The sequence below is a fragment of the Leptidea sinapis genome, chromosome 40, assembly GCF_905404315.1.
Source record: "Leptidea sinapis chromosome 40, ilLepSina1.1, whole genome shotgun sequence".
Lineage (NCBI taxonomy): Eukaryota > Metazoa > Arthropoda > Insecta > Lepidoptera > Pieridae > Leptidea > Leptidea sinapis.
This window is the reverse complement of record NC_066304.1, coordinates 4,179,538-4,191,446: the sequence shown is the minus strand read 5'-3', so window position 1 is coordinate 4,191,446 and position 11,909 is coordinate 4,179,538. Positions and strand designations below refer to the sequence as shown.

The window sequence follows — 11,909 nt, the reverse complement described above, 5'->3', positions numbered from 1 at the left end:
GCGACGCATGCCGTGGCGACGCGTCGCCTTGTCACAGTAATACCGTCCTCAGAGGCAACATCGAATATAACTATTACCGAAGTCACTGATTAAACGAATTAAGTAGTCACGATTTGAAATAAATTCGTAAATTTTTGTATTTAAGGAAAATAAATGTTTATTCAATAAATAGTCATCGTTATCTGGAAAAAAATCGTAATATTTTATTTTATCATTATGACATATTTAGTTCCTATCACAATATGTTCTTTTCTGCATATTACTTTTACAAAATAATGTCGATGTTTCACATCTGCGAGGCGTCCCGTGACGGCTCACATTTTTTTTTTTCTTTACGTGTATAAATGTTAACCAAACACTATCTTGAATGACAATCACTTATTTTCGGACTATCACACATTTTGATTTGGTTTTATCTTTAGATACTTCTGTGTTAAAAAACCTCTTTACGATATTTGACACGGAGATGCACTCAAATTCAGAGACACGACTAAAAATACTAGGATGCCGCAGTCGCTCATCGTACCGCTATATTTGAGCGAAGCGAGATTACCTCGCTTCAGTCTACTTTATATTAGCCTGCTACTAGTCTGTATTCAAACAAAAGATTTGATCAATCGGCTCAATTTTTAAATAAATATAAATAGCACGTGCTAATTTAGAATAATTTGTAAGTCATGTTTGTTTTTAATTATAATAATTGAATCAAGTCTAAATTCAAAGTTCTGTCTCGACAATAAACTAGAAAATTTCGAAAGCTTTCTATGAGTTCAAAAATTTTTTTGATATTAAAACAATTTTATTTATTTGTTAACTACTGGTTCAATTGTCATAAATATAAATCTTTAGTTTTACATAAATTTTTATACGCAGTATATTATTTTTTATATATACTTACATATTATCTGTTTTTGAATTGCAGGAATCTTTAAAGTAAGCCATTTTGTGTAGAAGAATAAGTACTATAATGTATATGTATGAACTGAACATGTAAAGAACGGCGGATAAATTATTACATCAATTTATGTTCTCATGTAAGTGACAATATTATGTTTTTAATGAGAAATAAATATCTTTAAACCTAACCTAAGCGAGAAATAAAATAATAGACTTATAAAGAAAGCTTCGCCCTACCCCTAGAAACCTTCAACCTGCTGAGCTAACTGTTGTTGAAATAACAATCAAGATATTCGTGTGCTGCGCCCGTTACTCCTGAATAATTTACTAAGCGTACCTATTGATAACACTCCTCAAAAAAGAAGTTCACAGCAAGCGCGTGCTGTCGAAGGACGTGTGCACGTGTTTCCAGTGTGACTGAAGTGTTACCTGCGCGGGCGGCTTATTTTATATCTACCTTACAAGTTAATACGATAATAAGTTTCTAAAATGGCAAAGTGTACAAGTCGTAACAAAATGGTTACGAAGAAAAGTCCTGGATTGCAATATGGGAAGTGTAGTAAGTGGTTACACGCGACATGTGCTTCGATAAGCAACGAATAGTAATCGGCATCATACTCCACCGAAGCTGTAGACTGGAAGTGCCGTGGGTGTACCGGCAATGCGAAAAAGAAAAGAATTTCCGTCATCCTGCCAGAGGAAGAGGAAGGCGATATTACAGACACGGACTCAATAACACCGGGGAAAGGTTTTGATAACAACATCCAAAAAATATTATCTATGTGCTTACTACCATACGCTGCGAAATAAGGGTTAACACGATTCAAAATGAACTGAAGAGAACTCTTCAGTTTTACTCAGAAAAAATTGAAGACTATTAACAAACCATAGATCTGTGTGAAGAAATAATCAGAATAATAGATAACCAGTGCAAAGACTTAAGTAAAAATACACAAACCTTAAAAATAACTTTGAATCCGTGCACACTTCACTAAATACTTTCGAACAGAACAAAATGGAAAACACGTTAGATATAATTGGTATGCCAAGAGAGTTAAATCAATTTCTGTATCATGAAATAAACCTTTTTATACTATGCATGGAGGCCCGGGGGAGGCAGAGGTAGCTATGAAACTAGTTAGAGCTTCACCTGACCAAGTTTATACAATAATCAAAAATTTAAACAGGAAAAAAAGTCCAGGCTTCGATAAAATTAGAGCGTATGTATAAAGGACATAAGTAGAGAACTTACGCCGATTTTGATGCATCTTATAAACTCCTGCATTGTTAGCTCTGTCTACCCAGATGCTCTTAAAATAGGATTAGTTCGACCTATATTTATAGGAGGGGATCACAAAGATTTTAACAATTATCGACCAGTTATGATATAGTCCTGTATTACAACAAGATAGTTGAAAAGTATTTCAGTGACAAAATTAAAACTTTCAAATAAATTAAAATAAAACAAAAATTTAAAATAACAATCTTATTAATAATTGGTTATACAATTTGGTTTTCAAAAAAAACGAAATACCTACTTCTCAACTTTTATGCCAGTTTACCAATGAAATCAACGATTACATGAATGAAAAATGCATGTTATCGTTGTTTTCCATTGACTTTAGTAATATATTTTTTATTTGCGTATAAACATGGTATATTACGATGGTATAATCTTACAGTTTCACATGTTGTGCCAGGGTTAACTAGGCATGCAAATTAATTTAATACAGTAAATAGTATAAGGTAAATAACACATAACAAGATTAGATGATATGTGCTACATGTCAGAAACAATAAATATTACAGAAAAAATAATACAGAATTGCAGACTCACATAATAATAATAAATATTGTCTAATAATTAATTATTAACAAAAAGTTTCACATTTATGTTATCACATTACTAGCGTTCAGAAATTCATTTGTCGTATAAAATAGTCACTCACTTAACCAGTGCTTGAGTGTTTTCTTAAAAAGTCATTTAATAATTTTAAATAAATGGGCAGTTTATTGTATATTCTGACACTAACCTAATAGCAAACCATAGCAAGACAACTTATGTCATATTGCAAGGTCAGTGGGATTTCGTAGAAAATTAGTCTATTTGGATCCAATGATATTATAGTATTAAAAGAGGTAGATATGTCACGAACGCGCCGAAAATCAATCGCCTAAATTGAGTCAATTGGTTCCTTTGGTCGTAGTCGCTCTCTCGATACGAAAACGGTACACACGCGTTTGTTGTTGACAGAATTGCTTACAATTTGATATAGGTAAAACATTAAAATGCTGTCTTGTGAAAGGGAAGATGCATTAATTACGAAAGTAAAAAAATCATAGAAATACATACCACAGTTAAGAAATCATGATTTTTAACATTTTATTTGATTTCATTATTAACTAACAAAATAAATAAGTCGCCATGACAACGCCGATCGCCACCAAGCCGATCATAGATTAACGTACAGAAATGAAAAAATATTGATGCTGTCTGTTGCGGGATGATCGCGGTAGAATATTTTAGGAAATGATGATTAAACTCATTGTTGCAGTGAATGTCATAATTTTTAATAAACAAGTGCGTATATAGGTAGCTGAACTATCAAACTACTAAAACAAGTTTTAGAGTAGGTATTATTATTATTTATTATTTGAAGAGGGTGGCTATTTCCTAGTCCTAAAGATTCCTAGTAACACCGCGTCCAAAGTTGAACTATTGTGTTCGCCACTCATACTAAAGCTCGTCGTCAAGCCCTGCCGCCTTTAGAAACCGCAGTAATTCCTTGACGCGAGTGTTGCAAACACTATCTGGTGGCACGAAGTAGTCGCCAAAGATTGTGTTACGCTTATGCATTAGTGGGCCCCAGTCGCAGAGTAGATGAATAAGCGTTTCATCATCCTCAAGGCAGAATCTGCAAGTTTTGTCGCTTTTGATGCCGACCACACTGAGGTGCTTGTTTAGGCGACAGTGCCCGGTTAGTAGCATGCTAACCTAGTGAGTATGCATAGATTTTTCTTGTTCAAAGATAGAGCTTCATGCGCATAGCTGCTGTTGAATGCCCTTATCAATGCTTTAGAGTGGTTTAAACCTGAAGAGTTGTTCCAGCGTTTAAGTGCTTCTTGTTTACATTGGTTACTCAGTTACTCAGGGTGTGTCAGATGGCGCTCTTAGGCAGTCCACAAATGGGTTCCGGACCATATTGGACTGCTTTAGCCGCAGCTCTTGCGAGCTCATCGGCCATTTCATTGCCTATGATTCCGTCATGCCCTGGGACCCATCTGAGAATAACTCTGTTTTTCATGCCTAATGAATTCAGGAATTCAACGCAATTATTTACTAACTTAGACGTCGTCAAGTCTTATTTTATTCGATAGTTTATTAGAATTTATAAATATTCCGCGTGGGTTTTATCAATTCGCTTTATGAATTATTTTATATTATTTTTTTTCGTTATAAACCAAACGCGACGCCTTGGTTGCATGTTCGCTCATACCATGATACCAGCAGTACGCCCGTGACCACTGTCAAGGACGGTACTGTGTTCGTTTCTCTCGGGCTCACATTGCGTAAGATTTTAGCAAACAAGTACAAATGGGGAATCATAGTAATAAAATGATGATGATGCGACAGCGTATCTATTAAAATATATAGGTAAATGGAAGTCGGAAAGTAGTAAAATAAAATGTACGTAATATTATGCCACGCGGGATTTTTGTATGTATGTACTTTAGGGAAGTTAGATAAATCCAAGATGGCCGCCGCACAAAATTATGATTTCATCAATATGGGTATCGTATCCAAGGTTTTCGAGGGTGACGAGAACGAATTTATGATCAATTTGACATGCAAGATGGCCGCCGCACAAAATTATGATTTTAACAATATAGATATCGTGTCCGAGGTTCTCGAGGGTGCAGAGAACAATTTTGGAAACATTTTTGAAATCCAAGATGGCCGCCGCGCAAAATTATGATTTCAACAATATGGGTATCGTATCCGAGGTTCTTGAGGGTGCAGAGAACGATTTTGGAAACATTTTTGAAATCAAAGATGGCCGCCGCACAAAATTATGATAACAACATTATGGGTATCGTATCCGAGGTTCTCGATGGTGCAGAGAACAAATTTTCGATAATTTTTTAAATCCAATATGGCTGCGGCGCAAAATTATGATTGCAACAATATGGATATCGAATCCGAGGTTGAACAATAAAAAAAAACTGCACGATACACGGCTAGTAGGGAAGATGTTCTACTTACTAGCAGCCGCGCGCTAAGCCTGCACGGCTAGTAGGCAAGTCCGAGGGTAAGAAATACTCTCCCTTAATCGGTGTCAATCACTCTCTCCCTTGAGCATAAACCTCCTCCTCTTCTTGAACAAAAACGTCTCAAATTTCCGTGACGCTCTACTCCGTTTCATTTGTAAAATTTTTACCCTCAAGCGCCGAAAGAAGTTTCACTTCAAAATGCATAAAAATATCACAGCATTTCGTACTCTTGCACAACTATAAGTTTTATGAAATATTACGCGTTCCTTCCGGGGTGGGGTCGTTGACCCGCATCGCTCGGCTCGTGTCTCAGCCATGCCCGCGTCGAACATACATCTAAAGCTATAGATATATGCGTTCGAGCGCTTTTTGCCTAAGGTGTTGGGAAAACCTCGCCTTAGTATTATGCAGTGAAGAAGAACAAACACACATAGTGACGTTTTCTAGTGTTTCGTGTTCTTTAGCACACATTGTCCTGATTTTAACGATTTAATTTCCATGGCACAACAATTTCCGAATGTTTTTGTGTTACTTTTAGGTGTTTGGCATTAGGATTATCATTATAACCTCCACGCATTAACGTATGGATCCAAAAACAGTATTGCGCAGCGGTCATCTTGGATTTCAAAAATGATCTCAAATTCGTTCTCTGCACCCTCGAGAACCTCGGATACAATACCCATATTGTTGAAATCATAATTTTGCGCAGCGGCCATCTTGGATTTCAAAGATGATACCAAATTCGTTCTCTGCACCCTCGAGAACCTCGGATACGATACCCGTATTGTTGAAATCATAATTATGCGCGGTGCCCATCTTGAATTTCAAAAATGATCCCAAATTCGTTCTCTGCACCCTCGAGAACCTCGGATACGATACCAATATTGTTGAAATCATAATTTTGCGCGGCGGCCATTTTGGATGTCAAGAATGATCCCAAATTCGTTCGCTGCACCCTCGAGAACCTCGGATACGATACCCATATTGTTGAATACATATCTTTGCGACGCGGCCATCTTAGATTTCAAAAATTATCCCAAAATAGTTCTCTGCACCCTCGAGAACCTCGGATACGATACCCATATTGATGAAATCATAATTTTTCGCAGCGGCCATTTTGGATTTAAAAAATTATCCCAAAATAGTTCTCTGCACCCTTGAGAACCTCGGATACGATACCCATATTGATGAAATCATAATTTTGCGCGGCGGCCACTTTGGATTTCATAAATGATCACAAATTCGTTATCTGCCCCCTCAAGAACCTCGGATACGATACCCATATTTTTGCGATACGGCCATCTTGGATTTCAAAAATGATCCCAAATTCGTTCTCTGCACCCTCGAGAACCTCAGATATGATACCCATATTGTTGAATACATATTTTTGCCACGCAGCCATCTTGGATTTCAAAAATGATCCCAATATAGTTCTCTGCACCCCCGAGAACCTCAAATACAATACCCATATTGTTGAAATCATAATTATACGCAGCGGCCATCTTGGATTTAAAAAATGATCCCAAATTCGTTGTCTGTACCCTCGAGAACCTCGGATATGATACCCATATTGTTGAAAAAATAATTTGCGTGGCGGCCATCTTGGATTTCAAAAATGATCCCAAATTCGTTCTCTGCAGCCTCGAGAATCTCGGATACGATATCCATAATGTGGAAATCATAATTTTGCGCTTAATACGTCTCATACGTCTATAAAAAAGATTTACTTCAAAAATGCATAAAAAATATCACAGTAATTCGTACTCTAGCGCAACTGTAAGTTTCAAAAAATATTACGCGGTCCTTCCGGGTCGGCGGTCGTCGACCCGCATCGCTCGGTTGGTTCTCAGCCATGGCCGTGTCCATGCGTACCTATCGAATCTTAAGTTCGAGCGATTTTTGCCTGAAGTGTTGGGAAAACCTCGCCTTAAGGTTATTATGTCTAATCCATTGACTAATTGAATTCATCGTCATGATAAAGATGACGATAAATTCAATTAGTCACTTACGGAGCATTTTATCAGCTTCATGATCACTTACGGGGGCATTTTTGTCAGAAGCCACAACTATGGAAATATCGTCTGCAAAGAGGACACATTTGTATATTGTTATGTTTATTATGTCATCAATATAAATTAGTAATAGAAACGGGCCAAGAACCCTTCCCTGAGGAGCTCCGTATTTAGTAAATTTATGGTCAGATGCGTAGGACTTCATCTCGTTATGTTCGTCAAGTTTCGTGATGATAACATATTGAGATCTGTTTGAAAGGTATGAAGTTAACCATTCAAGGGTGGTTGCTCTTATACCATGATCTTCAAGTTTTTTAATTAATATAGGATGAGATACTCTGTCTAAAGTCTTTGAAAGATCAAAAAATAGCCAAGTAGTCCAGATTTTCTTTTTGAGATTAGATAAGATATTCTGTAGTAGTGAAAACATTGCTTGAGTCGTAGACTTCTCTTTCTGGAATTCATACTGATCAGTATTAATTACATTAAATTTGAGGCAAAATTCTATTAATCTTTTGTGAATGCATTTTTCAAAAACCTTTGCAAAGTTTGAAATTAATGTTATGAGACGATAATTGCTAATATCAGACATATTACCATTCTTAAATATAGGCTTTATCACTGATAGTTTAAGTAAATATGGTAATGTACCACCGGCAAAAGATAAGTTAGTTAAAAATGTCAGAACAGTTACTAGACCACCACAACTTGCCTTCAAAACCTTTGTACACACCTCGTCATACCCTTCGGCGTTATTATTTTTTAATGACATAATCTCGTTTCCAACCTCAACTTCCAACATAGGTCTTAAGAAAATAGTTCGCAAAAAGCTTTGATTGGTAGGTGCTTGTGGATGTCCATTTGTAGTCAAAATGTCATCAGTCAATTCGATAAAGTAATCATTAAATTCATTTGCTATTCTGTAGGGGTTAGATACGGAATTATTTTTAATATTAAGGCATTTTTTTTACTGATTTTTGAGAGGCTGTGTACTAAAATGGACACATGAGTAGTTTAAAGACTACCATCGAAATAGGTTAGCACGTCATGTCAAAATCGATGATGCCTTTAATAGTATAAGAACGAATAGAGGAACAGCTCAGGGTTCGATTCTTGCTCGTAACTTATTCAAGGAAGAATCCGTGTATCAATTTGCAGATGACATATGTCTCATTGCAGCAAACAAGGATGTCCAAGTGGCCGAACAAATAATGCAAGCTAATTTTGATACCTTATATAAATGGGAACATGACGTAGGGTTAGTTATAAATACTAATAAAACAAAAGCAATGCATATACTGCGCATAGCAAATCGTGTCGTAAAGCTTCTATAGTGGCTCATACTAACATTTGCCTACATGACCACATAGTCAATTGTAACTGTCCGCCGATGGAAATGGTTAGTGAACATATGTATGTCGGCATCAAAATCGATTATCGCTTCAACTGGGAACCTCATGCAATCCATATTTGTAAAAAATTAAGAGCTATTCTAAGTAAATTGTATGTTCTTAAATACAAACTGGCAGATTCCATAATTGACTACGGTTTAGGCAGTTGTGGTAGATTTTTAAAACCTATCTAGATCTCATATATATTCTACAACAAAAAATAAGTACTAAAAACAATTGTGCCCAGAAAAAAAAAGTAAAATACAATAAGAAATGACCAATTATTTAACGATTGTAAAATACTGCTATTACGGACTAAAGTAAGATTAGCAATCCGTAAGGAGGAATATCTTAACATGAAGGATTAAAAGGTAGGGTGCGTAACGCTAATTGGCGTAAATTGGCTTAATATAATAGGTTTGAATTGCCAAAAACCAATAACATATAATATAGTAAAAGAAAATGGAACTATATGTTGCCCAAAATCATAATGACATTCCAAATTCTATTAGAGATACCAGTAATACAAAATCATTGTTTTTAGGTTGATGTAAGAGACATTTCTTGGAAATGAGTGACGTTGATCATGGATACATACTCTAAGAAATGCCTATTACTAATGAGCATAGCCTGGGTGTCTCATTGTTTCATTATTTCTATTGTTTTTAATTTGCTTTGTCTCCTTTGCTATTTAATTCAGTCATGTTATTATATGTAAAAAAGTTTTCGACTTTAATTGGATATTTTTAGAACAATTATTATTTAATATTAAAATAGTTTAAGTTGAGAATAAGTGAACTCGCTATTCCTCACATAAATACTTAAGTTTCATGAGGATGGCTTAAATTAACAAAAACAACACATATTTTGTCTATAATATTATAGTGCCAAACACTACCTTACTGGAATAAAAACCGACTTCATATAGATTTGAATTAAAGTAGACTGCCGCAAGTCGTCTCTTTCTATCGCATTACTAGGTCTATTTGATGAAAGAGTGCAAACTACTTAGAAAATGTTCAATTAAAATATGCGCTCGTCAGGCTTAATATTATTGCTCGGAGGTTTTTGACAGTCTCTTACAATACTCAGTGACAAAAATGACAATTTATATTTGCCTTTTGACTTGACTTTTGAGTTCTCTGTTATCTGTCATTGATCAAAAAGGGTTACTGCCAGAAGCAGAAATTACACAATTACGTAAATCGGCAAGAAATTTGAAATTGAGAATATAAGTAAAAATGTTGAAAGTTTCTGCAACGTTGAGGCTTCTCTCAAAGCAAAGCAAGAACACCCGGTCGTTTGCCACTGCAGCGCAGCAAAAGGAAGCCCTAGTTAATGTTCCACCAACTAGGCTGACAGTCCTCGATAATGGGATTCGTGTCGCTACTGAAGATTCTGGCGCACCAACTGCAACCGTAGGACTATGGATTGACGCCGGGTCAAGGTACGAAACTTCGAAAAATAATGGAGTTGCACATTTCCTTGAACACATGGCTTTCAAGGGTACAAGTAAACGATCTCAAACTGACTTAGAGCTCCTTGTTGAAAACATGGGTGCACATTTGAACGCTTACACTTCAAGGGAACAAACTGTTTTCTACGCCAAATGTTTGGCTAATGATGTCCCTGCAGCTATCGAAATTCTTGCTGATATCATCCAAAATTCATCACTCGCCGAACCAGAAATCGAACGAGAACGAGGGGTAATACTTCGAGAAATGCAAGATGTCGAAAGCAACCTGCAAGAGGTTGTGTTTGATCACCTTCATGCAACTGCTTTCCAAGGTACACCTTTAGGACAGACAATTTTAGGACCTACCAAGAACATCAAGAAGATATCTAAAGCTGACCTCCAGCAATACATTAAGACACACTACCAACCTAGCAGAATAGTCCTTTCTGGTGCTGGTGGTGTTGAACACAACAAACTTGTTGACCTCGCTACTAAACATTTGGGTGGTCTAAAGAACACTGCCCTTGATGTACCAGAGATTACTCCATGCCGCTACACAGGCTCAGAGATAAGAGTAAGAGATGACTCAATGCCATTGGCTCACATTGCTATTGCTGTTGAGGGTGCTGGTTGGACTGATGCTGATAACATTCCTTTGATGGTTGCCAACACTCTTATTGGGGCTTGGGACCGATCCCAGGGTGGTGGTGCCAATAATGCATCTTATTTGGCCCGTGCAGCATCTTGTGAAAATCTATGCCACAGCTTCCAATCCTTCAACACATGCTACAAGGATACTGGACTTTGGGGAATTTACTTTGTTGCTGAACCAATGCAGATTGACGATATGGTGTACAACATCCATAAGGAATGGATGAAGCTTTGTAATACAGTAACTGAAGGTGAAGTTGAGAGGGCAAAAAATCTTCTGAAGACAAATATGCTTCTGCAGCTTGATGGCACTACACCAGTATGTGAGGACATTGGCCGTCAGATCTTGTGCTACAACCGTCGTATCCCTCTCCACGAACTTGATGCTCGTATAGAATCTGTATCTGTGCAGAATGTTCGTGATGTTTGCTACAAGTATCTGTTTGACAAATGCCCAGCAGTCGCTGCTGTTGGTCCTACAGAAGCACTACCCGAATATACTAGGCTCCGTTCTGGTATGTACTGGCTTAGAGTATAAATTCATGTAGAAGTATTTTAGATCCATTTAAAAATCAGTTAAGATTAAATAAAAATATTCTCACCAGAATGTCTGTTTGTTTTATTCAATTAAAACACTTTCTATGGTGTTCTATTATATTATGTATTTATTATAGCTCCATAAGATTATGATTTCCTGTAAATAAACAATCTAATTAATATTTTCTTTTATTTATGCATGTATCCCTATTGTGTTATAAAATTGGTTTGTAACCATAAGTTGTAGCTATGTATTTACTATACAGAGCTACAGGTTAATGGCCATTTTCAATAACCTATCTACTCTTAGTTTAGCTTACAGATACATTGCTGTCACCATTGAATGTCAAGATCTTATCTATCCATAGTTATGTCCAATATAGTTAAAGTCCAATGCTATCTGTCAATAGGTTATTGAAATGTAGGTAAGCGCAAAAGGATAGATTTGTCTTCGTCTAGTAAGTTAAACTAAGGATAGCTGATAGGTTATTGAAAACGGCTGTTAGTCAACCTAGATCTTATAAAGATGTACTACATTAACATACTGATTTGATAAAGAAATGCTATATCTAAAATGAAACTGCTTGGTATGGTATAATTTAAGTTAATCCAATTGTCACACTTTTTTTCTTTTATTGTAATAGAAGGACAAACGTGCATACAGGCCACCTGGTGTTAAGTGATCACCGCCAC

The 11,909-nt window shown here is 36.3% G+C and overlaps 1 protein-coding gene across 1 annotated transcript; it reads left to right on the top strand.

Annotated features, from left to right (window-relative positions):
- The first annotated feature begins 9,716 nt into the window (after positions 1–9,716).
- LOC126976400 (mitochondrial-processing peptidase subunit beta) lies at positions 9,717–11,396 on the top strand. The gene has a single exon (XM_050824711.1). It carries the CDS (start codon positions 9,814–9,816, stop codon positions 11,215–11,217), a length of 1,404 nt encoding a protein of 467 aa, XP_050680668.1. The 5' UTR covers positions 9,717–9,813; the 3' UTR covers positions 11,218–11,396.
- The last annotated feature ends 513 nt before the right edge of the window (positions 11,397–11,909 follow it).

Coding starts and splice junctions, on each gene's coding strand:
- LOC126976400 (XM_050824711.1), top strand. CDS start 9,814: ATGTTGAAAGTTTCTGCAACGTTGAGGCTTCTCTCAAAGCAAAGCAAG.